The sequence below is a fragment of the Bombyx mandarina genome, chromosome 26, assembly GCF_030267445.1.
Source record: "Bombyx mandarina strain Sakado chromosome 26, ASM3026744v2".
In the NCBI taxonomy this organism is placed as follows: Eukaryota; Metazoa; Arthropoda; class Insecta; order Lepidoptera; family Bombycidae; genus Bombyx; species Bombyx mandarina.
Window position 1 is genome coordinate 4,352,008 of NC_143232.1, and position 26,024 is coordinate 4,378,031.

The following is a 26,024-nucleotide window of genomic DNA, read 5'->3' on the forward strand; positions in this document are numbered from 1 at the left end:
TAAATATTTTTATTTATTTAAAAAAAAGAAAATATTTGAGAAAAAACAAAAAAAAAAGCCCGCTGAGTTTGTTTCGCCGGTTCTTCTCAGGACTGTGGCTTTTTTTGGAACCGGTGGTGGAGTTAACATTGTTATTTGTATTTTGACATTCAACAAGTGTGTCATACTGACATCTAAGTTGAAATAAATGATTTTGAATTTGAATTTGAATCCTGGAAAAGATCGCTAGAAAATGGGCAAAATTTTAAAATATTTAACATTGGTATTAAAACGTGTTAAAAACTCGCTCGGGTGAACACCACTACTTGGCCTAATCCTGCCGCGAGCCATTTCGTCTCTGTTTGAAGGATAAAATAGCGGTATTACATTACTAAGAATTCTGAATTATACCTCAAAGTCCCAATTTGCGTTCAAATTGCGTTCAAAGCTCTAAATTTAGAAAAGGGACTATCATAACCAGTGTAATAGGATGATAATGAGATTTTGTACCAAAAAAAAATTACTTGCACGCGCAAAACTTTTTTTAATCTATTATTAAACTAAATATACTTTTTACTGGTGGTAGGACCTATTGTGAGTAAGCGCGGGTAGGTACCACCACCCTGCCTATTTCTGCCGTGAAGCAGTAATGCGTTTCGGTTTGAAGGGTGGGGCAGCCGTTGTAACTATACTCGAGACCTTAGAACTTATATCTCAAGGTGGGTGGCGCATTAACGTCGTAGATGTCTATGGGCCCCAGTAATCACTTAACACCAGGTAGGCTGTGAGCTCGTCCACCCATCTAAGCAATAAAAAAAATACATCACACAGTTCACTCTTTCAGAAATTTATATTCTTTTTAGGGAATATGTCATATACAGGTTCATTATTTTCGTCATGTACCATTTTGCCATCTCGCCATTTTTTGCGTAAATAGCTATAAAACGATTTCAGGAAATGGCTTATAAGAGCTGAATTTTATCGAATATCGGTCTTGGTGTCACAAATTGGTTAAAGTCATTACCTAATAAATACTATTTAGAGCATACGAATCTCGCACTTAAAATGATAGATTTACAGTCTACTCCACATTTGTTACGGAGAGCATTAATAGTCATTATAAGAGCATTATCCATATGCGTGATCCGAACTGACGCCAAAACGAGAATTTTAAAAAACAACACCGTTGCAACATGACAATAGTCAAATGCGATTTTGGTGCTATGCCAAAGATACATCATGCGTTATGAACGTGGACAAAAGATATTTGTTGTAATCGATAGTAAGATAGACAGTAATACTGCTTGTCGATGAAGTCGGGTGAGCTCCGATAATCGACAAACGTGTGCTGATGATGACGTAAAGATGTGATCAACTTTAATAAAGTCATCAAGGAACATCAAAATCATCAAACCAAATGTTTTATATCTAGATCAATTGGAGATTTTCCAAACTCAAAGATAAGAGACCTTGAATATTCAAATTGCCCAATTTCTTAAGTATTTAAATCTACAGACAGACAGACTTTTGCAAGCTAACAACATACACAACGGAAACAATGATGAACTTAAAACTCCTATAACTACTTCGCCGCAACTGGTCCATGAGCTCAAAAATGATACAAATATATGAGCATTAAATTTTGTTGGTCGAAAATAACGTACTTAGTGTTACTGCGTACTTTCTCAGTGCTGACGTTTTTTAATTTAATATAGTAGCTTATCAAAAGTCCCTGAAACTTGAAATTCGATGTGGCTAAAATTGTATATTCGTTGGATTGTGAGAATGAATATGATTATTTAAGGAAGTTTATTCACTACGGATTACGCTTTAGAATTTATAAATAATAATTTATACATTCGGGGCCCACTTGGAATTGTATTTTAGCTATGACGGATTTGTTTTTCTCTTAAATAATAATTGGTAGCCTAAGGGGCCATTCTGAAATCATCTGATCGCCACCTCGTTGATGTCATCGAGATGTGATGCTGGAGGAAGACGCTATCACACCCGTCCCGTGGACAGCATATCGGACTAACGAATGCTAAGACAGTACAAGATCCAAATCAGCCGCTCTACCATCTGCCTCAAGAGATCATTTGATTTCTTTGGCAAGAAAGAGCGGCGAAAATCTTGAATTATTCATAGTACCTGGTAAGATTGCAGGCAATAGATCTCGTGGCCGCTATCCAATGCGCTGGTCCGACCAAACCCGCACCACTCTAGATACCACAGTCTACGATGCCATACACACCGCCGAGAACAAAGGTAGATGGCGAAACATCACCTGAAGAAAAAATAATGAGAGGCCAAGCCCCTCAGACATCAGGAATGCGACTCAAGGAGGAAGGGGCGGAAGGGGCTATTCTAACTACGCGTGAACGGATAGGTGAGCTCACAGGGCTCAATCAGAGAGAACTTGCTAACACTGGCCCTAGGAAGAGCTATAGATGGAAAAGCACGTGTAAGAACACTCATACCACAACTGGTATTGACTCCGAACGGGAATCAGAGCTTTATGATGCAGTAAGGGTATATCCTGATGTCATCACATTATAGTCTTGCAGATTTCATTGAGCCATTTTTCGGAAATCACTACTATTGGTTTCTGTTTGGACACCGAATATCTAACTGGTTAATTTTTCGTTATTATAATTTTAGAAATCTTTTTATTTTTGCCATAATCAATCAATTCATTGCAGTTATTTCATTTTATGTTTCGTTGCTTTAATATTTGTTATGTGAATGTGTGGTTTGTATGTGTGTGTGTGTGTGTTTTTTTTCCGTAGTAATGGTCACTTACCTAAAAACGATCGAACCCCTAGCGTTCCTCTAGCCACCGATAGTATCATAGCTAAAGTTGACACTCCGGTGCCCGCGAAGATGTATGCTCTCTTGGCACTGCCACCGGCCGCAGCATCCCTTCGCCTACGCCACAGCGGGGCGCAAGATGTCGAACAGACAAACATAGCGAACACTATACACTCCCATGCTAACCATCCTGGCTTCATATTGACCCTGGAAAAGAATAGAAATTTAAATTTTTTTTTTTTTATTGCTTACCTGTGTGGACGAGCTCACAGCCCACCTGATGTTAAGTGGTTACTGGAGCCCATAGACATCTACAACGTAAATGCGCCACACACCTTGAGATATAGTTCTAAGGTCTCAGCATAGTCACAACGGCTGCCCCACCCTTCAAACCGAAACGCATTACTGCTTCACGGCAGAAATAGGCGGGGCGGTGGTACCTACCCGTGCGGACTCACAAGAGGTCCTACCACCAGTAAAAATACCACGTCAACAACCTAAAGATGTACATTATGCCAGTAAGAGTAACTCCACCCTCGACAAATAGCTGGAACGAACATCAAAGGAACTCGTAACATCGAGAAATCTCGAGAAGTACAGTGCCATCTATTGTTAGATAGCGGAAACACACATCTAAGCTACTCGACTTGCCCAGATTGTTCTCGATAAATCTAGGGATGTCGTCTGGACTATAAAGGCGTTGCAGAGGCAAGAGTCAGTAATCGAAACTACACGAAGCGAAACAGAAAACGAATCACCTGAAGCGAAGCGGAAGAAGTGAATTTAGAATTTTAAAGTGTTTCTGAAGTTTTTATGTGTTCTATATTAATACTAATACAGGTACAATTTATACTTCAGTAGATTTTTTATTATCCCGAGCCCTATTACGTAACGATATATTGGTCTCGATTTGCCGAGCCAACTTAAAATTTTTCCGCAACGCTACCTACTAAGCGAGTGATAGAAAAATGTTTTAAAAAAAAAAAAAAACAATTTTCGAGGTCATTCACCATAATTCAACAGGTGTCAGCGGTCATTGACCTTGTTCATAACAGAGACAAAAGCAGCTAGCTATAGATCTGTTGAGTCGATAATTGTGGCAAACACGAGAATCTTACAAAATGATAAAATTTACGATCTATATTTACAGATTCTGTTTTTCTTAATTGGTTTGTAAAATTTGTTATTTGAATTTGAATATACAGGACTTTTCACATGATTGTCGCTATTCTTCAAAATTTGGCAACTATTTTATGATTTCAAAGTAACATGAAAGGAATACAGTGACTGTATTGAATTTTCAATTTTTTTAACTTACTAGCTGCTCCCGCATTTCCCGGCCTTGTCCGCATTAAAATGCAATTTTATATTATAACATAGAAACGATAAGACGATTCAGAAAGCTGACTAACTAAGATAATTTTAGGTGAACATCTACTTTACATTTACGGACATACACATTAGGCCGCGGCTTGGCTGTGCCCCTGGCATTGCTGAAGTCCATGGGCGACGGGAACCACTCACCATCAGGTGGGTCATATGCTCGTCTGCCTACACGGGCAATAAAAAAAATACACACACACATGCTCTTATATAAATATAGTATATATTTCATAATAATTCGAACTATGGTTTAAAACATAAAATCATTCCCGCCAGTGCCACCTATTCGACATTGATTACCTCAATGCTCGTCGAAGCTGTCAAGTGGCCCTTTATATGTGTGGAAAGGTTCATATCAATTAAGCGAACGATTCCATAGATTTAGGTGAACATGCTTTTTTTTATTGCATAGATGGGTGGACGAGCTGGCAGCCCGCGTAGTGTTAAGTGGTTACCGTAGCACATAGACATCTACAACGTAAATGCCGCCACCCACCTTGAGATAATATGAGTTCTGAGGCCTCAGTATAGTTACAACGGCTGCCTCACCCTTCAGACCGACCAAACTGCTTCACGGCTGAAATAGGAAGGGTGGTGGTACCTACCCGTACGGACTCACAAGAGATTCCACCACAAGTAATTACACAAATTAAAATTTTGCGGGTATGATTTTTATTACACGATGTTATTCCTTCACTGTGGAAGTCAATTATGGAAGTCATTAAGTATGTATTTTATTTGAAAAATTGATACCTGCCTGCGGGATTCGAACACCGTTGCATCGCTCGATACGAATGCACCGCCCGTCCTGGTGAAACTGGAAAGGCCTTCGAGCCACAAGTAAACTTACAATCATAAAAAACAAAAAAAAAACGAATGTACCGGATGTCTTATCATTTAGACCGCGACGATCAATTTTTACATACATTCTCTTTTATGGTTATAGATTTCAAAAAAAACATACTTCTGTATTGTGGCTAGTTAAATTTAATACTCGTAGGGAAAGTTCAGTTAAACATAATATACCGTCTGTCACAATTAGCATCTCTCCGTCGAAGCCTTGACAAAACTAAGCCTAACCGATAAAATCATCGAAATTCAACTTTGTTTCATCCTGTCCAAAAGTCGTTTTTCTTACGACAAATAAATAATATATAATCCCTTCTCGTCCTTACTTGAATAAAGAACTGCGGTACATTTCAAAGTCATTCGTACTGTATTGACTGATAAGTGTTAATCATTTTGTACCCGAAAATAACAAATAAAAAAAACCTATATATTTTGAAATGTTTCTTCGTGCGCTCCGCATCGAAAAATAAATAATCATGACACAAAAACGTAATTGGTACTTTTAGAGTTCCGTACGTAACATAAAATAATTTTCACTAAGCTAACTTGAATTCATGAAAGAATGAGTGAGTACTTATATCGGAGGAGTATATTAAAGAGCGGACGGTTAGCGTCGTTTGGATATGTGATGCGTAGAGAGGAGATGCACGTGACTAGGAGATATATGGAAATGGTAGTGCAAGGTAGAGGGGGAAGAGGCCGACCAAAGAAGACATGGATGGAGTGTGTGAATGACGATATGAGAGAGAGAGGAGTGAGTGTTGAGATGACGGCTGATAAAAGAGAATGGAAGAGAAAAATTGTCTGTGCCGACCCCACCTAGTGGGATAACGTGGAGAAAAAGAAACTAATTTGAACTCAGTATTTAATGAATAGTGTTAGATTAGGACATCAACAGCACAGCGCAAAGTCGTGGGACGCGGTGGTGTTCTTCTGCGAGGACGTGATGTCGCAGAAGGAAACTGCGGAACGGGAGAGGGAGATCTCGACTCCCTTCCCCGGCCGCAGAAGGCGCACCGGGGGCAGGAGGAGGGCAGACAACGCCCTTTTCCGCCCCCCATGAATGGATCCAGGGGCGAGGGACTTGGGAAAGCCCTCGCCCCCTATTCGATAGACCCGAGACGGAGGTGCGTGCGGGTGTCAGCGCGTGCCTCTGAGGCGATGCACGGGGTAGCTGAACGCCTCACTACCCCGTGCAGGAGACGAAGCCTGGACAGACCGGGCCAGCACTGGTGTGGGGCTGCGGAAGAATTTCGATTCCCGAGGCCCCGCGCGCACGTGTGGGGAGACACTGGGGTGGTTTTATCCGGTAGGAGTCCCGGCACGCCCCTCCGTCTTTCCCCGGGCGGAAGTAGTCCATGAGGATTTCCAACCGAAAAAAAAAAAAAAACGGCCAGCCTTAGTACATTTAATTATAAGTTTTTTTTATAAGAAACTACTCAGCTTGCACAATAGCTTCCGGAAGCAGCCATAGTAAAATTCATTCTCGCTCACGACTCGGTCGTGCGCGGACGTGCTTTCCGATCCGTGGCCCGCTTGCGAGCTGCGTCTCTGAACTCACAGCTGTGCTCGACAGTGTAGTGACCGTGAATACATCGTGCTTACAATTCGGTAGTGCGGACGTTCCGATCCGTTGGTTGCTTGCGATCTGCGTATCGGAGTCCATTTTTGTGCGCTAAAGTGTTGTAACCGCGAACCCACCCTTTACCAACTGCCTTTTTCAAGGCAAAACCAATCGCTACGATCAGGCTTCCTGTGGCACTCACAGGCTAGCGATTTCCTAACCCTTCCCAAAACAACAGTCTTTTTCAAGACTAGACCCCCGCTCGCGATTCTGCCTGCTGTAGCACTATACAGCCCGAGCGGGTTCCTTTCCTTTTCCCCGCCGATTGCCGTTTTCACGGCATAGGCATTCCCCCCCCCTGCTCCTTGCTGTCCTGCAGCACAGGGGGGTTACAAATCCTATCCGGGGCCTCGCCTTTCGGCGAGTTCAACAAAAGTCCCGGGGCCGCCCCCCCCGGGCAAGAAGACCGAAGAATGGAGAAAGAAGACGTTAGTGATATTGTCGGGTTCCTCCGGGATAGGTACCCGTCAATTAGGGCCGAGTACCTAGAGTTTAGGGCCGCCCGTGGCAATCCCTCCCCCCCCGCGTCCGTCGCCGCATATCTCAAACGTGCCTCGGAGGCACGCCGCGCGCCCCCCGCCGCCGCGTCAAGTTCGAGCGCACGTTCCCACGATGCGGCTCACGTAGCGCCTAACGCTACCCCCACCCCCGCGCCCGCGTCGTTTACGTCATCGCGCGCTTCATCCGTCGCGACCTCGATCGTTTCGAGTTCAGGCTCCGATACCGAATCGGAGATGGATTTCGAATCCGCGTCAAGCCCTCAGCCTGGAACTTCGGATGGGTTCCAAACCGTAACGCGCGGAAAAAAGCGTACTCGCGCCGTGGAGTCCCGGAGCTCCACGACGAAGCAAACTAAATCCGCGACCGCCTCCCGCCCGCAGGTAGTCGTGACACCGGAGTCGGACTCCGCTCGCCGCGTAACCCCGCCGCCGCGTCCCAAGCCCGCGCCCGCTCCCAAAGTAGCTGCCCCGCCCCCGCTGATACTTCAAGAGAAGACAGCGTGGAATCGCGTGTCCCAGGCCCTTCAGGCAAATAAAATTAACTACACCCATGCGCGTAATGTCGCGCATGGGATTCAGATTAAGGTCGCAACGCCGGGCGACCATAGGGCCCTCTCAGCATACCTCCGAAAGGAGAACATAGGTTTCCACACCTATGCTCTTCAGGAGGACCGCGAGCTCCGCGTAGTAGTACGCGGAGTCCCCAAGGAGTTGGACATAGACTATGTTAAGGAGGATCTGACCGCTCAGGCCCTCCCGATAATTAGTGTGCACCGGATGCACAGCGGGCGGGGCAAACAGCCCTATAATATGATACTCGTGGCGTTAGAACCCACCCCGGAGGCCAAAAAGAAGATCGCATGTCTCACGACAATTTGCGGCCTATCCGGGATCTCGATCGAAGCCCCCCATAAGCGTGGCACTCCCGGACAGTGCTACCGATGTCAGCTTTACGGCCACTCGGCTCGTAATTGCCACGCGCGCCCCCGCTGCGTAAAGTGCCTCGGCGACCACGCCACACTAGATTGCTCGCGTGTTAGGGAAACCGCGACCGAACCTCCAAGCTGTGTCCTATGCCTTAAGCAAGGGCACCCCGCGAACTACCGTGGATGTCCTAGGGCTCCGCGAAAACGTCCGACCCACCCAGCCCCCCGAACCGTCGGCCCAAAGACTTCGGCGCCTTCAGTGCCGAAACCCGCCTTCGTGCCGGCTGCAGTTCCCACGGTGTCGGCGTGGAAAAAACCGCTGCCGTATACGAAGGCGGGAACGGAAACCGCACCCCCGCCCCCGCTCGTGACACGCCCCGCGCCCCAGCCCCTGCTCGCACCTCGCCCCGCGCCCGCGTTCCGTCCCCCGCAACCCTCTGCCGCCAACGACTTCGCGCTCGTGCGTGACTTCGTCACCGCGGTCAACTTCGACCGTCTGCGATCGTTCGCTGACGCTATCCGTAGGTCGGTAACCCCCGAACAGCGGCTCGCGGCCGCTTTCGATCATATGGACGTTTACGAGTCCGTGTCGCGTACGTTATAAAATCTTTACCGGTAACCAATGGCGCAAAAAGGTAGAGAAAAACCGTATTCCCTTACGTTAGCATTCTACAATGCTAACGGACTCGCGCGGCAACGCGATCAAATTTTCGAATTCCTCCGCGATAATCTTGTAGATATTCTATTAGTGCAGGAAACCTGTCTGAAGCCCTCGCGTCGCGACCCGAAAGTCGCGAATTACGTCATGGTTAGGAATGACAGACTCACCGCCTCCAAAGGCGGGACTGCCATTTACTATAGGCGGGCCCTGCACGTTGTCCCTCTCGATACTCCCTCGCTCTCACATATCGAGGCGTCAGTGTGCCGTATCTCGCTGACGGGACACCAGCCGATCGTCATCGCATCCGTTTATCTCCCCCCGGACAAGCCCCTTCTGAGCAGTGACATCGAGTCACTGTTCGGCATGGGAGACTCCGTCATCCTGGCAGGCGATTTAAATTGCCACCACACTAGGTGGAACTGCCATCGTACTAACGTTAACGGTAGGCGTCTCGACGCATTTATAGACGACCTCACCTTTGAAATAGTCGGTCCCCCAACTCCAACATGTTATCCGTATAACATCGCGCTCCGTCCGAGCACTATAGACCTGGCATTGCTTAGGAACGTAACTCTGCGCTTGCGTTCCATCGAAGCAATGTCAGAGCTCAACTCAGACCACCGACCTGTCGTTATGCAGCTCGGTCGCCCCCACAACCCAGTCACTGTTACGAGGACCATGGTGGATTGGAATAAGCTGGGCACGTGCCTAGCCGACACCGCTCCGCCAATCCTCCCTTACGGCCCGGATTCGAATCTATCCCCCGAGAACACCGTCGAATCCATAAACATCATTACCGATCACTTATCTTCCGCGATCATTAGATCTTCTAAAGAAGTCGATGTGGAGGACAGCTTCCACCGCATCAGACTGTCCCCCGATCTTAGGAATCTCTTAAGAGTTAGGAACGCGGCAATCCGGGCCTACGATCGTCTTCCCACGCATTCAAACCGGATTCGGATGCGTCGTCTACAACGCGAAGTCCACTCCCGCTTAAGCGACGCGCGTAACGATAATTGGCATAGTTATTTAGAACAACTCGCGCCCTCCCACCAAGCATACTGGCGACTAGCTAGGACTCTCAAATCCGAAACTACCGCTACTATGCCTCCCCTCGTACGCCCTTCAGGCCAACCACCGGCATTCGATGACGATGACAAGGCTGAGCTGCTGGCCGATGCACTGCAAGAGCAGTGCACCACCAGCACTCAACACGCGGACCCCGAACACACCGAGTTAGTCGACAGGGAGGTCGAGCGCAGAGCTTCCCTGCCGCCCTCGGACGCGTTACCCCCATTACCACTGACGAAGTTAGAGACGCGATCCACAACCTCCAACCTAGGAAGGCACCCGGCTCCGACGGCATCCACAACCGCGCGCTAAAATTTTTGCCAGTCCAACTGATAGCAATGTTGGCTACAATTTTAAATGCCGCTATGACGCACTGCATCTTTCCCGCGGTGTGGAAAGAAGCGGACGTTATCGGTATACATAAGCCGGGCAAACCGACAAACGAAACTTCTAGTTACCGTCCGATTAGTCTCCTCTCGACGATAGGAAAAATTTACGAACGGCTCCTTAGGAAACGCCTCTGGGATTTTGTTACCGCGAACAAAATTCTCATTGACGAACAGTTCGGATTCCGCTCAAAACACTCGTGCGTACAACAAGTGCACCGCCTCACGGAGCACATTCTGATAGGACTAAATAGGCGTAAACAAATCCCGACCGGCGCCCTCTTCTTCGACATCGCGAAGGCGTTCGACAAAGTCTGGCACAACGGTTTAATTTATAAACTGTACAACATGGGAGTGCCAGACAGACTCGTGCTCATCATACGAGACTTCTTGTCGAACCGTTCGTTTCGATATCGAGTAGAGGGAACTCGTTCTCGTCCCCGTCAACTGACCGCCGGAGTCCCGCAAGGCTCCGCGCTCTCCCCGTTATTATTTAGTTTGTATATCAATGATATACCCCGGTCTCCGGAGACCCATCTAGCGCTCTTCGCCGATGACACGGCTATCTACTACTCGTGTAGGAAGATGTCGCTGCTTCATCGGCGACTCCAGATCGCAGTAGCCACCCTGGGACAGTGGTTCCGGAAGTGGCGAATAGACATCAACCCCACGAAAAGCGCAGCGGTGCTCTTCAAAAGGGGTCGCCCTCCGAACATCACTTCGAGCATCCCACTCCGTAGTAGGCGCGCAAACACCTCCGCCGTTAGTCCCATCACTCTCTTTGGCCAGCCCATTCCGTGGGTCTCGAAGGTCAAATATCTAGGCGTCACCCTCGACAGAGGGATGACATTCCGTCCCCATATAAAAACGGTACGCGACCGCGCCGCGTTTATTCTAGGACGACTCTATCCAATGCTTTGTAGTCGAAGCAAACTGTCCCTCCGTAATAAGGTAACTCTCTACAAAACTTGTATACGCCCCGTCATGACGTATGCAAGCGTAGTGTTCGCTCACGCAGCCCGCACCAACTTGAAATCCCTTCAGGTTATTCAATCACGATTCTGCAGGATAGCCGTCGGAGCGCCTTGGTTCCTTAGGAATGTGGATCTCCACGACGACCTGGAGCTCGACTCCCTTAGTAAGTATCTACAGTCGGCATCGCTGCGCCATTTTGAGAAGGCGGCACGACATGAGAACCCTCTCATCGTAGCCGCTGGAAATTACATACCCGACCCAGTAGACCGAATGGTAAACCGTCGACGTCGCCCAAAGCACGTCATTACGGATCCTCCTGATCCATTAACGGTGCTTTTAGGCACCACAAGCACCGGTCACCGTCCTCGTCGAACCCGTCGCTTGCGACGAAGGGTTCGACGAGCGAACTAACCCATAGACACAGCCCACTGAGTTTCTCGCCGGATCTTCTCAGTGGGTCGCGTTTCCGATCCGGTGGTAGATTCTGCGAAGCACTGCTCTTGCTAGGGTCAGTGTTAGCAACTCTCCGGTTGAGCCCCGCGAGCTCACCTACTAACGTTAGGGCGAAGCTGAAATAGCCTCTCAAGGCTATCAGCATAGGTAGGAAAAAAAAAAAAAAAAAAAAAAAAAGTAAAATTTTTGCATTACTTAATACAAATTCATTTGAAAAACATTGATGCTATTTTCTAAAATTGAAATTGTCATAATTGTATACTTTAATTTTCCCTATGATAAGAAATTTTATTTTTTATTCATTTATATCGATTTATTAAAAAAAACCTGTATATTTTGTTAAAGTTACGTTTTTATATTTGCATCAGCATACGACTTAACAAGTTATAATATATTTTTCAAGAAAGCAACAAAAATCTTCGGTATTCTCATACCAAAAAACATAATTACACGGAACCTTCTCCAAGATCTCGCTTTGAACTTGACCGGTCATTTGTACACTCATGCTTCGACTGGATGAGGTTATACGAAAAGTGTTCATTCAAATAGGTTGAAATCGTCGTGAAGGAATAACATCGTGTAATAAAAATCAAACCAGCAATATCATAATTTGCGTAATTACTGATGGTAGGACCTCATGTGAGTCCGCACGGGTAAGTACCACCACCCCGCCTATTTCTGTCGTGAAGCATTAATGCGTTTCGGTTTGAAGGGTGGGGTAGCCGTTGTAACTATACTGAGACCTTAGAACTTATATCTCAAGCTGGGTGGCGTATTTACGTTGTATATGTCTATGGGCTTCAGTAAGTTATAAACTTATAAATACTTGGCTTAAGAACACACCCAGATCAAGGAACGATGATAATATAATAGTTTTATTATTTTAAATTAATAACCCGAATCATCAGGGTAGAAATTATTAATTTAGTTTTTAATTGAGTATTCTAATAAATAATAAATAATTTTATTTTTGTAAAGTTACTTTTTATTAATTCTCCGCATTCCTTGACGCAAGTGAAGTGCACTTTAAATCGATTGATTGAATTATTAATCTCATAACCATCTATCGGTTTACGACATCCAATTAAAATTCTCAATGAGCCTTTCATTTCACGGTTTTCAATTGCTTGCTAATCTTGAACGACTTACTTTATATTTGTTCGTCGCAAAAGAATTCGTTGATGTGTGTATAAGTTTTAATATAAACGAAACTTTAGGAATGAGTCAAACATAATAATATGTACATAAAAATACGCTAACTCCGTTTAAGCATTAAACTCGGACTCGGCATTTACGTTGTAGATGTCTATGGGCTCCAGTAACCACTTAAGACCAGGTGGGCCGTGAGCTCGTCCACACATCTAAGTAATAAAAAAAAGTCTTGATCAGTAAAAACACCAATTAAGCCACCGTGAGAATCAATACAAAATATTTTTGATATTGGAACAGAAAAAAAAAACACTAATCGTCGTAAACATATCAAACAAAAAACACTGATCATAGTCACTGTGTTTGAAAGACACGAGATTTTAATACAAACCCGTGTTAGCTCGAAGGACCAAGGTTGTATCACAAAAACATCGCTTCAGTCAATACACAGGAAGTAAATATTTTTTAGTAATAATCACTTAAGTATGCTCACTGTTTCCTAGAATCAAAACACACACCTGCCATACGATCGTTAAAAGGTCGTATTATCAAAAATCGGGCTAGCAGCTTTGATTTTCTATTGCAATAAAAAAATATCTTTTTTATTTTATTTTATTGCCTGAACAGACAGACGAGCACACGGCCCATCTGATGGTAAGTGGTTACCGTCGCTCATGGATATCAGCAACGCTAGGAACAGAGCCAAGCAGCTGCCTACCGCTATCTATGCTATAATAGGTGAAAGTATTTTTACGGCTTAATCTTGCGTTGTTTTGTTGTCATTGATATTGACATGGCATTAATTCCTCGTTTTATCGGTACATGATAATGCTCATAGACTTAACGCACTGAGTTTTTCGTCGGATCTTCTCAGTGGGTCGTGATTACGGTCGCGAAACACCACTCTTGCTAGGGCTAGTATTAGCATTTTATATTAGTTATATTATATTACATATTAGCATCGGCGCGCACTGCGGTACCGTAGGTCTGGTGCAGCCGGTGTGGTGGAGCTCGAAGGGGTTTAGTCGGTAGTCGTTCTGCGGGGCAAGTGCTTCACGCGCCTTTTTCAAGGCGTAGTCTCCTGCGAGGAATTCGGGGAGGTAGAGGACCTTGGCCCTCCTCGTCCCCCTCTTCCTCTCAGGAGGCGCCGAAGTCTGATATAACCCGGTTCGTTACCCCTCGGACCGGGTATCCGTAAATAGATTCCCCAGCGTTAAATAAAAAAAAGGGCTAGTATTAGCAAGCTCTCTCAGGTTGAACCCCTAAGCTCACCTGGCCCTCCTTGAGTATCTGGAATAGCCCCTTAGCTACCAGCCAATAGGTAGGGGGAAAAAACATAATATAGCTACTCACTGAAACTGCGATTCACACTCATTACCATCTGATTGTTTACATTCATGTAAATGTCTTGATCAATTTGAATAAAAGAAACGGCTTTCGTTATAAACACTTAATTTCCAAACAAAAGTAACTGAGATATTTATATTGGAAAACATTGATGTGTTTAACAAAAGACTATATCTATGGAAAAATTCAATGAGGTCGAACTAATCTGTGCCACGAACGTTCACTAAACCGGGGGACTTTAATAAAATTTACGTAATATTGATTTTATGTAACATGTCATTGTTTTGTTTATCACCAAGGTCTTTAACACATTCTAAAGAAACATGCAAACGATACAGTTATGATTTTCTCCTAAAATTTCTAAGTTGGCAATTAAAAATGGCTACTATTATAACCTATTCTTCATCGTTCCAAGTAATTTGGTAAAAATTATATGGATCAATAAATTCGAGTAATTTTTTTATTTGTTTATTCTTTATTGGCCACAATATTCTGAGTGGCAGTACCTAACATATTAAATAAGCAGAGTTAAAAATGTTGAATCTTTCATTTTGATTACACGTATTTGTATTAAATTTTAAACAATTTGCAAAAGAATTCCTTCGTCGAGATAATTGTGTTTTCATAGTAAGAAAGCGGTTGCAAATATCTTAGTTCGTTGAACTACTGCCTTTTATAGCATATACAATCATTTACACAATTTATTTTAAGCACTAACGAATAGTTTTATGCGTAATTATCATTAAAATTATTACTGTTTTTTTTTTTAAATATAATCAGAGTCCTAATTAACGATAAATATTTTAGCTGCATATAATTTTTTGTTTTTACCTATGTAATATAAGCTACGCTATATTTTCGTTTTTTAATTAAAGTGTATTTAATTAAATGTGTCCAAAATTTCATGTATTTCCTTATCTGTCGCCAAATATTTTTAAATAAAACTACTTTTACGGTTTGATTTCGAGCATTTTTTTTTAAATTATCTTTAAATATATTATTCGCGAAGTTTCGAATAGTTTACAAATTTTCAAGGTCACAGACAACTTACTTAAATATTAAACCTTTACATATTACTATTTATATTAAAGTGTTTTAATTTAAAACTTCGGCTACCCGGATCCATAGAAACACTAGCTCGATTGTTGCATTTTTACCTAACCTAAACATCAGCCCGCTGAGTTTCTCGCCGGATCTTCTGGGCGGGTCGCGATTCCGATCCGGTAGTAGATTAATTCGCGAAGCAGCTACCCCTGAGCTTCGTTAGGATTTTTTTTATTGCCCTTGTAGGCAGACGAGCATACGGCCCACCTGGTGGTGAGTGGTTACCGTCGCCCATGGACTTCAGCAATGCCAGGGGCAGAGCCAAGCCGCTACCTACCGCTTAATACTCTCCACAAGCCTCGTTTGAAGAAGGACATGTCATAGCGCTCGGGAAACAGCCGGATGGTACGTGGCAAAAAAACCTCTGGAAACGTACTGTGGAGACGGTCGGGTAGCTGTTAGCAAATCCTACTCATTCTGGCTGAGCCCTTGCTCACCAATCTGTCTTGAAAAGAAGGCCTCCGGGCCACCAGTAATCCGTCAATCACAAAACAGAAGCGATTTAAAAAATAAAAAAAACGATATGCGATTTTCATCTTTATTTCCCGGTGCACAGCGGGCTAGACGCGAGACTAATTTTAAAATCACAATAAGAAAAAGAAGCTCGCGCCGTATTCGCAATGACTCAAAAGAAATGCAAATCTCTTGACAGCTAATACATTTAAAGTTTACCACGTGCTTAAGAGATTATCACGCTTCAAGGTCACGGTTTCCACGTTTAAGATTAATATATTTATTATTTATAATTATACAGTCATAGTTTTCTTAAGCACTAGTCAGTTCAGTCAATTTATATTCATATTCAGTTAATTCAGTTCAGCTTAGTATTAGCTGTGTAGTGTTTTTTTTCTTATATCACAGATAGCGGAGAAATGTATATGTCGGTGCCATGTCACTATGTAGTTAACTAAAAATAGTTAAAGTAACTGTTTAAGGTACGGCACAAAAAATTCTGACTCGAGCAGCCGACCGGAGCGGAGCTCTGTGTTGTTATCGTTGTACACTTGAAATGTAATAAATGGAATTCATGGGAATTGCTAGTGGTGGGACCTCTTGTGAGTCCGCACGGGTAGCTACCACCACCCCGCCTATTCCTGCCGTGAAGCAGTAATGCGTTTTGGTTTGAAGGGTGGGACAGCTGTTGTAACTATACTGAAACCTTAGAACGGAATGAGTGGCGCATTTACGTTGTAGATGTTTATGGATTCCAGTAACTACTTAACACCAGGTGGACTGTGAGCTCGTCCACCCATCGAAGCAATAAAAAAAAAGTGAGCCTTAATTACTGTCACTATGGAAGACAGTGATAATGATGAAGAGGAAGCAACGCTTACGTCATCACTTTAAAAACACCAAGGAACCAGCCTATCCGTCATATATGATAGTGTCGATATATCTATCTCATGTTTTGAGATCGGTGACGGAACAAACATTTCGATGTTGTTAAGCTGAACAACTTAATACCATTTGGACCTTAAGGCCATTTGGTCCGTAAGGTCGTCTACTCATTGATGGGTGGACAAGTTCACGGCACACATGTGGTGCTATTTATTTACCAGAGCCCATAGTCATACATGTATACTTCTTCAAACGAGGCCTGGCTCTGCATTGCTGATGTTGATGGGCGACGGTAACCACTCACTATCAGGTGGGCCGTATGTTCGTCTGCTTATAAGGGGTTATAGTACAGCAGTGCCTTTGTACATAATTTTCCTATAGCTCTGTACTATGTCTTCTTTTTTGTGTGTACATAAATAAATAAAATAAATAAATACAACGGGTGTCCCACCATTTACATCAAAGCAGTTTGCTTCACGTCAGAAATAGATAAGACGGTGTGATGCCTATCCGTTTTAATAACAAAATGATAATCAATTCAAAGCATACGCATATGATTAATAGTGAAGCATCGCCATTTATTATTAGAAAATTTTATTACAATGTTAATTACAATGTCCCATAATTAACATAAAACGCAAATTAACCGGCACCAACCAGGTAATTTGAATTGTAAATTAATTAGCATTGTAACCAGTGCAGCCGGCTTCGGTGTGGCTGTTGATAAATCATTAAGTCAATATGAATATGTTTAACAACTTGGTGAGTATTGACAGACTCGGTGGTGCAGTGGTGAGCGCGCCTGACTGCTGTGCCGAGGGTCGCGGGTTCGGTTCCTACATCGGGTAAACGTTTTTATGATAAACAGTTTCGTTTTCTATTTGTCTGTGTGTTTATATGAGATACTATAATAGCTGTACCCGTCTGCTTCGATGGGCATTTAAAATTAACATTATTATTTCTCATCCCCACAAAGATTCTCATCATTAACGCCCCCGCAACTGGTGTAGGGAGTCGAAAACTCATATAAATATTAGCCTGTCAATTAAGTACACATGTATTTTCTACATGGATACCAAGTTTCAAATCAATCAATCAGTCGGATGCATGGTTCAGTAGTTATAACGGAACATCCGTAAAAACCACTGTAGATTTATATTATTATATTAGTAAGTATAGATATGTCGCAGAGCCTCTGGGTCTGCGGAGGGACTTCGGTTCCCTCTGTATTTTGTACCGTATGTTCCATGAGGAGTGCTCTGAGGAATTGTTCGAGATGATACCGGCATCTCGTTTTTACCATCGCACCGCCCGCCACCGGAGTAGAGTTCATCCATACTACCTGGAGCCACTGCGGTCATCCACAATGCGTTTCCAGAGGTCTTTTTTGCCACGTACCATCCGGCTATGGAATGAGCTCCCCTCCACGGTGTTTCCCGAGCGCTATGACATGTCCTTCTTCAAACGAGGCTTGTGGAGAGTATTAAACGGTAGGCAGCGGCTTGGCTCTGCCCCTTGCATTGCTGAAGTCCATGGGCGACGGTAACCACTCACCATCAGGTGGGCCGTATGCTCGTCTGCCTACAAGGGCAATAAAAAAAAAAAAAAAAAGAATGGGCCGATATCCGCATTATTTTTTGACATAGTGGGCGTATGGTGGGTAATCGTGCAAAGAGATTGCGCAGCACGAACCGATGACAGTTCCGAGATGTCTTCACTGTTCCTAAGCTAGGCAACGAATGTATTTCGATTCAGCCCTAACGATGACACCTCGTCTCTGCCGAAGCACGCCACCCGAAGTGAGCCGATGTTTGACGAGTAGTTGCGGCTCACATACACTAGATGGCGCACTTTCGCTTCGTTTGTCGTGTCCGGATGTGACATACATATTTAAACCTTTATAAGTATAAGTATAAGAATGTAAATAAATAAATAAATGTCAGTCTTCGGAACTCATAGTACAGGGAGTCCTAGCTTGGAGCCAGATGACCAGGTGTAACTTGTCCCTGGTTATTATTATTATGTCATTATATTGATTGGATGTAGGTATTTGGTATTCTTTTGAGCTTGCGCGAGAGGAAGACCCAATTAAAAATACCTTTACAATTTAATATTATGTTTTTTTAATTGTCATTGTATTAGTGATAATGACAATATAATGAGAAGCTAGGAACAAAATATTTACATTACTGTCAGATAATTTTACAAAACTATATCCGACGTAGCACAAAGTTGATGCGATCTTTAAGATCACTTTGAGATTTGAGGTCCAAGTCTCAATTGTACCGTGACCATTTTTATTTCTTTATTATACGATGTTATTCCTTCATCGCGGATGTCATTCGTGAGCACGGTTTAAGTATTTTATTTTAAAAAGAATTATACTTGCCTGTGGGATTCGAACACCGGCGTTTTTGTATCGAGCGATACAAATACACCGGGCGTCTTATCTTATAGGCCACGATGAATCAAGATTTAATTAATACGTTACGCAAGACTGTTTGTTTGCGTTAAAATAATCTATACATTTTTAATCAATCTTATATAACGGTGTCTAATATGATGAATTAAGAAAACATCGCTTCACGCTTATATTTTTTAGCATATTGCTTGCGTCTGTTTATATAAGCCAACAAAACATGAAGGCGTATTAAAAATATTATGTTTTTTTTTGTATATTTTGATTGGATTTATATTATTTGATAAATATATATATTTCTGTATATGTGCTGTTAATCAATACTAATATAAAGCTGAAGAGTTTGTTTGAACGCGCTAATCTCAGGAACTACTGGTCCGATTTAAAAAATTCTTTCAGTGTTAGATAGCCCATTTATTGAAGGAAGACAATAGGCTATATAACATCACGGTAAGACCGGACACGGTAAATGGAGCACCAATAAATAATGTTTCAAAATAGGGGTTTAAAAATAGCTCCTTAACATTCTATAATTCAAAAATATTTTCACTTTCTACGTAAATAAAGTGGGGGGTAAAATTTTGTGTTATGTCAAAGTAAGTATTCCACGCGGACGGAGTCACGGGCAAAAGCTAGTAGATAAATAAAATGTGTTACTGTGGGCGACTATAACCGGTTTAAATATTTCTCCCTGTTATTTCTTATAAAAAAGACAAGCCGGCTCATGCTGTCGCTGCAAAGAGATCTGCCAGGGTCCTTTCAAACAGACAAGAGAAACAAACAGAAACTAGGTTGAACAAGTTGACAAACAGAAAAGAAAATGGCTCGTAAATGTCTTCACTTACAGATACACTAGTGGATCCGACAGACGTTGCCCTGTGTTTGTCTCACATCCGAAAAATATTAAATTGAAATTGATGTTGTAACGACCTGGACTGTTTTGATGAATTTAAAAAAAAATGTTATTAAAATTGTGAATCCAAGCCAAGAAAGCCAAGAAAAAAAAAATTGTGAATCCAAGCCATTCTCGAACCCATTGGAGTACACACGAAAAATTTCATTAAAATCGGTCGAGCTGTTTAGGAGGAATTCACTAACATACACAAGGTCAGAAGAAAATAATAAACTATTTAGATTAATGTAACATACGTGAGATCCTATTTGAGAAAAACTATTTCGAATTTCGAATTAGAATTAACTCAACTGGAGATCGTGAATATGCAGCCTTAAATTCTAATGCCCCCTTATTAGTTACACAATTCACTAAAATAGAGAAATCGTTCCAACTTTTCACTGTCGAGTAGTCAGTCTAAAAATAGCGTACATTATCTCTAGTGGAATGTAGCAGTAACTCAATCGAGTGAAGTTTTCTTCGACAGGTTTCCTAAAGCGCTCACTACACGAGGCTAGTAATTACATTTCTTTTATTTATCACGGAAAAAGTTAAGTGCGTTTTACTTTTTTTTTTATTACTTCGATGGGTGACGGAGCTCGCAGCCCACCTGGTGTTAAGTTGTTGCTGGAGCTCATAGACAACTACAACGTAAATGCGCCACCCACCTTGATATATGAGTTCTAAGATCTCAGTATGGTTACAGTGAGCAAATATATGTAAAATACATTTATTAATTTTTAAAGGAAAAATTAATAAGTTATATTATTTATAAATGTGTTGTTATATATACATATTAGTAAAAAATAATGAAACTATTCACAGCCTTGAAACCTCTATGATTTCGTCAATTTGTGTCTATTACGTTTTGTTGTAAATAACAATTTTATGAAGTAAACAAAAAGTAGGCAGAGGCTTGTCTCTGCCCATTCTGACATTGCTGACGTCCACGAGCGACGGTAAACACTAACCGTCAAGTGAGCCTTATGATCGTCTGCCTAAAGGAGCCATAAAAAAAATCAAAAATTTCAAAAAAAAATCTACAACAGAGTAAAATTCTCATGGCCCAAAAATTATATCGTCTTTATTTTATTAGGTAGCATCAAAATTTTATAATACGTTAAAATAAAATTTCATATCGTCGGTGGCTCTCAAAGTTTTGTGTTCAACATAATATCTCTAACAATTTACTCGTAGTATTTTCTAATATTTCGGCGAGACTAAAACACCTCTCACATTTTTATTGCCATTATATCATTTCTTATAGTTTTGTATATTTATTATAGTTAAGACGCTCACCGGCCTGCCAATAACCGAGGCTATAAAGACCGCCGAGGACAGGAAGACGTGGGGAAGAATTGTGTATCGAGTGGTCCACATTTCAGATTAGACACTCCCCTCAGCAATGAAGAGACCGACTCAGAAGAAGAAGAAGAATATTATTTCCGACGTTTCGGATGGTTTTACAGTTTTCGTGCTAACGTAGAAGACTTATTGGCTTGTTTGAATTATTACTTGATAAGTCAACATAGTCATCTTAAGTCGAGAAACAATATAGATTAATATTTCATTAGTCTATACTAAGAAGGGGTGTTAAATTGGTCATACATTAATAAAGTTGACACCCATCTGTCCAAGAGAGTACTGACCTGGAAAGTGTCTGGGAAAAGGAAGACAATTTGGCGTCGCTCAGTGGAACAGGAACTGGATGTCTTGGGCATGACGTGGAAGGAGCTAAAATAGACTGGCCAAGACCGATGCAAATGGAAGAATTTCATTCGGGCCCTATATCCCAGCAGAGGGCAAGAAAGAAAGAAGAAAAATACTAGGTACACGAACAAATATCATTAAATGAGCGGACTATACGTTTTTTTTTGTTGCTTAGGTGGGTGGACGAGCTCACAGCCCACCTGGTGTTAAGTGGTTACTGGAGCCCATGGGAATCTACAACGTAAATGCGCCACCCACCTTGAGATATAAGTTCTAAGGTCTCGAGTATAGTTACAACGGCTGCCCCACCTTTCAAACCGAAACTCATTACTGTTTCACGGCAGAAATATGCGGGGTGGTAACCCGCGCGGACTCACAAGTAGACCACTACCACCAGTAAAATTGGTAAATTATTAACTTGACGCGTCTAAACGCACCTTTATAACAGGTTAAGCCGTTACGGCCTCAAGCTAATCACGTTGAAGCCGACAGTTAATTAACTTGCGTGCTTTTACTGCCGGAAAAGGAGCTCCTTTAGCCGCGCAGTAATTTATTCAAATCGAAGCAAACATATTTGTTTATCATTAACATAATAATAAGACATAAATTAATATGATGTTGGAAGTTATTTATTTTAATTTTGCTTCTGTCGCGTTTCTGAGATCTTCTTAGAGCAATTGTAGTTAATTTTCTTGTCTTCTCTATTTTCAGTGTTATTCTAAGTGTCTAACACTAACAGAGTTATGCAAAGAAGACACGAAAGCCAAATTTGTGAAGTAGTAAGGTTGATTGGGTTTTCTTAACTACTAGCTGACCCGGCAGACTTCGTAGTGCCTCAATCGATAAATAAAAGACCTAAACTTTTGTATAAAATAAAGTTTGTTTTACAAACAAAAGGAATCCGACGACGGGGGAAACATCAAAGGGAAAACGAAATTGTTATTTTTATTTAATTTCGAGCATTTTCATATTTATCTACCTTTTAAACCTTCTCTGGACTTCCACAAATAATTCAAGACCAAAATTAGCCAAATCGGTCTAGCCGTTCTCGAGTTTTAGCGAGACTAACGAACAGCAATTCATTTTTATATATAAAAGAAAAAGAAGATAGAAGATTAGTTTTTTGTGTTTTGTTGTTCGGCGGTCGTGTTTCGGTTATTAATCAAAACTTCTTAGCATTATTTTACGTATCCCCGATATAAAGACTCAATCTCAAGATTTTTAATCGAAAATCAAATGATTAATTAGAAATTTACGTTTTATATCGCCTATCAATGACTGAAAGAATTCGCATGAATGCGAATCCAATCCTATTAGAGATGCATTTTAGTAAGGCAATTGCAACCGATTCGATTTGGTTGGTAAAAGAACGATTCTATTAATTGATCAATAAATTACAAAATTATTTTAGTCAAATAATTCTAATAAGTTTTTTTTTTGTTTGTTGCTAGAATGGATTTTCAGAGGAAGTACACAACACATTTAAGGTCCAACACTCTTTAACTATAATATGAAGAAAACGTATTTTATATTGTCTAGATCAGCATGTAGAGAATATGTTGCTAAGTTCTAAAAATAAATCTTAAAAGCTGTATAGCATGTTTTACTGGTGGTAGGACCTCTTGTGAGTCCGCGCGGGTGGGTACCACCCACACTGCCTATTTCTGCCGTGAAGCAGTAATGCGTTTCGGTTTGAGGGTGGGGCAGCCGTTGTAACTATACTTGAGACCTTAGAACTTGTATCTCAAGGTGGGTGGCGCATTTACGTTGTGGATGTCTATGGACTCCAGTAACCACTTAACACCAGGTGGGCTGTGAGCTCGTCCACCAACCTAAGAAAAAAAAAAGCATGAGTGCTCCAAAAATTGGAAACAAATTCAAAACTCTAATAATTTGATAGTTCGCTTAGCATATTCGTTCTTTAAGCTGCGAAGTTCTGATTTATTGAAATTTTCGAAAATTCTAGATTCTAGATATACCGTAGACGGTGTACGCTGACATAGAGACAGCGTACAATCCATGTATATAAAATATTATAAATTTATTACAATAACATTTTTATTTCATCCGTAAAACATTAAGAAACGTTAACAGCAGATTTGAGGTTCGAACGCTCTACACTGAAACATCGAGGATAAGTGCATAATGAGATAATAATCTTAACTATCAGATAACTTCAAAACAATTGGGATTCTAGGCCCAACTCCACTACCATCACCGACGCTGACCATTTTTCCTACCTATGCTGATAGCCTTGAGAAGCTATATCAGCGTTACCCTAGCATGTAGGTGAGCTCTCGGAGCTCAAGCCGGAGGTGTTGCTAACACTGGCCCTAGCAAGAGCAGTGCTTCGCAATGCAGTAGTTCGGTGAATCGAGAATAACCCATCGAGGCTACTAGCATAGGTAGGAAAAAAATACCACTGGGCTAAAGGTACAGCGATGTCAGCATATCAAATACACTTATCTTTTTTTCTATTCCAAACATATCTTACGCAATCCACAGGTTAAAGCCACAAATAAAAGACTAATCCAATTTCCGACATTGATTTTGAATAACCCTTGCCCGATTTAGTTTGAAAAATCACTAGACTAAAAAATTTAAATGAAATCATTAAAAACCTTGTAAAGCAAGCTATAAATACTTTAAATAACCTAGAGGAATGTCGACATTCATTAAAAAGATCAACAAAAGTAACAAAAGAAAAACGTGGTTGTATATATTTTAAAACCAGTCCCCTATTTTTAAATCGATGGTTTGTGTCGATCTTTTTAATAAAAAAAACGTCGAATCTAATGCCATGTGAGCAGCGCAATTATGAACTTTAATTTAAAGATATAAGATTTAAAACAATCTATTGCCCTACATCGTAAATGACCTTTGGTCTTATGGATGGATTACACACACAATGCCGTGCAAAAAAATATCTATTCTCTTCTATATTAACATTTCCAATTTTTATTATCTTTCGGAAAACGAATATCCAGACCTAAGAAATAATAGAATGTACTAATTAAAATAGATAATTGTATCGACTTGTTTCTTGTGCGCAATTGTAGGTGGAAATTAATGGAACAATTTCATTCTGCTTAACACATCTAATCGTATCAAGCGATGCGACTATTTTGTAAGGGAATATGGACTTACTACGTGTTCCCGAACAGCGGAGTAGCACCTATACTTAATATCTATACTAATATTATAAAGAGGAAAGATTTGTTTGTTTGTTTGTTTCGAATAGGCTCCGAAACTACTGGACCGATTTGAAAAATTCTTTTTCCATTAGAATCCGACATTGTCCCGGATGAACATAGGCTATTTTTTTTTATTTATTTTTTATTTTTTATTTCATGTGTGTTTTAATGTTTCCGAAGCGAAGCGGGGGCGGGTCGCTAGTTATAATATAAAGCTGAAGAGTGTGTTTACTCGCTAATCTCAGGAACGACTGATTCGATTTGAAAAATTATTGTTCCATTTATTGAGGAAGGCTATAGGCTATATAATATCACGCTAAGACTAATGCAAACGGAGCACCAATAAAGAATGTTTCAAAATCGGGGTATTTTTCCCTTTTGAGAGGTTCCATTGCGTGCGCTGCGGAAATGGTTAAAATTACGCTAAAATAATGTACGGCAAAATTGTTCCCCTTTAAAAGTTTAAAAAAAAAGTCCGCGACAGCATATGTCTATATGTTAAGGTTGGTTCACTATAACGTTTTTTGTGCTAACCAAAAGCTAGTTGTGTAATAAAAACATAACAATAAAGTGAGGAGCTCACACAAAAGATCAAGTACCTACGATCTACATATTTCTGCCGCGGAGCAATCATTCGTATGATGATGGAATATTTGACCGCGTATCTTGAGTTCGCTGATAACAATTATGTTTTTCCTTTGATATGTCCCCCGTCGGACGGATTCCTTTTGTTTGTTTTAAGTTTATTTTATACAAAAGTTTCTTTTATTTATCGATTGAGGCACTACGAAGTCTGCCGGGTCAGCTAGTAAGGTAATAAAAATAATGAAACTCATTAGCATGATCCGTGGAAATTAATCAATATGAAGATATACAACGCAAGCAAATGCAAAAATATAACATATTATGTACGCACGTACATGAAGACTAAACAGTCATTCTGTTGTATCCATCAATCCAGTGTTAATAAATCTTTTGTAACGTATATAATACTAATCTAACTACAAATCATGTTTATGATAATTACTTGAAACGGCACGTAGATTACATTTTATTTTAAACTAGCGGCCCGCTCCGGCTCCGCTCGGGTCTTTAACAATATTTTAGGTAATTTTTTTTACACCTCGGGAATAGTGTAGCTTCCAAACAGTGAAAGAATTTTTCAAATCGTTTGGAGCCTATTCTATACAAACAAACAAACAAATCTTTCCTCTTTATAATATTAAGTACAAAAGTATAGATAGTATAGATTA

The 26,024-nt window shown here is 41.4% G+C and overlaps 1 protein-coding gene across 1 annotated transcript in view; it reads right to left on the minus strand.

Annotated features, from left to right (window-relative positions):
- The window catches only part of LOC114248108 (sodium-coupled monocarboxylate transporter 1), a 48,822-nt gene that overhangs the window by 14,964 nt on the left and 7,834 nt on the right, over positions 1-26,024 (minus strand). The window contains exon 2 of the mRNA XM_028181229.2: positions 2,783-2,997. Coding sequence (XP_028037030.2) covers positions 2,783-2,990 — 208 coding nt within the window. The 5' untranslated portion in view covers positions 2,991-2,997. The remainder of the gene's footprint in view (positions 1-2,782; positions 2,998-26,024) is intronic.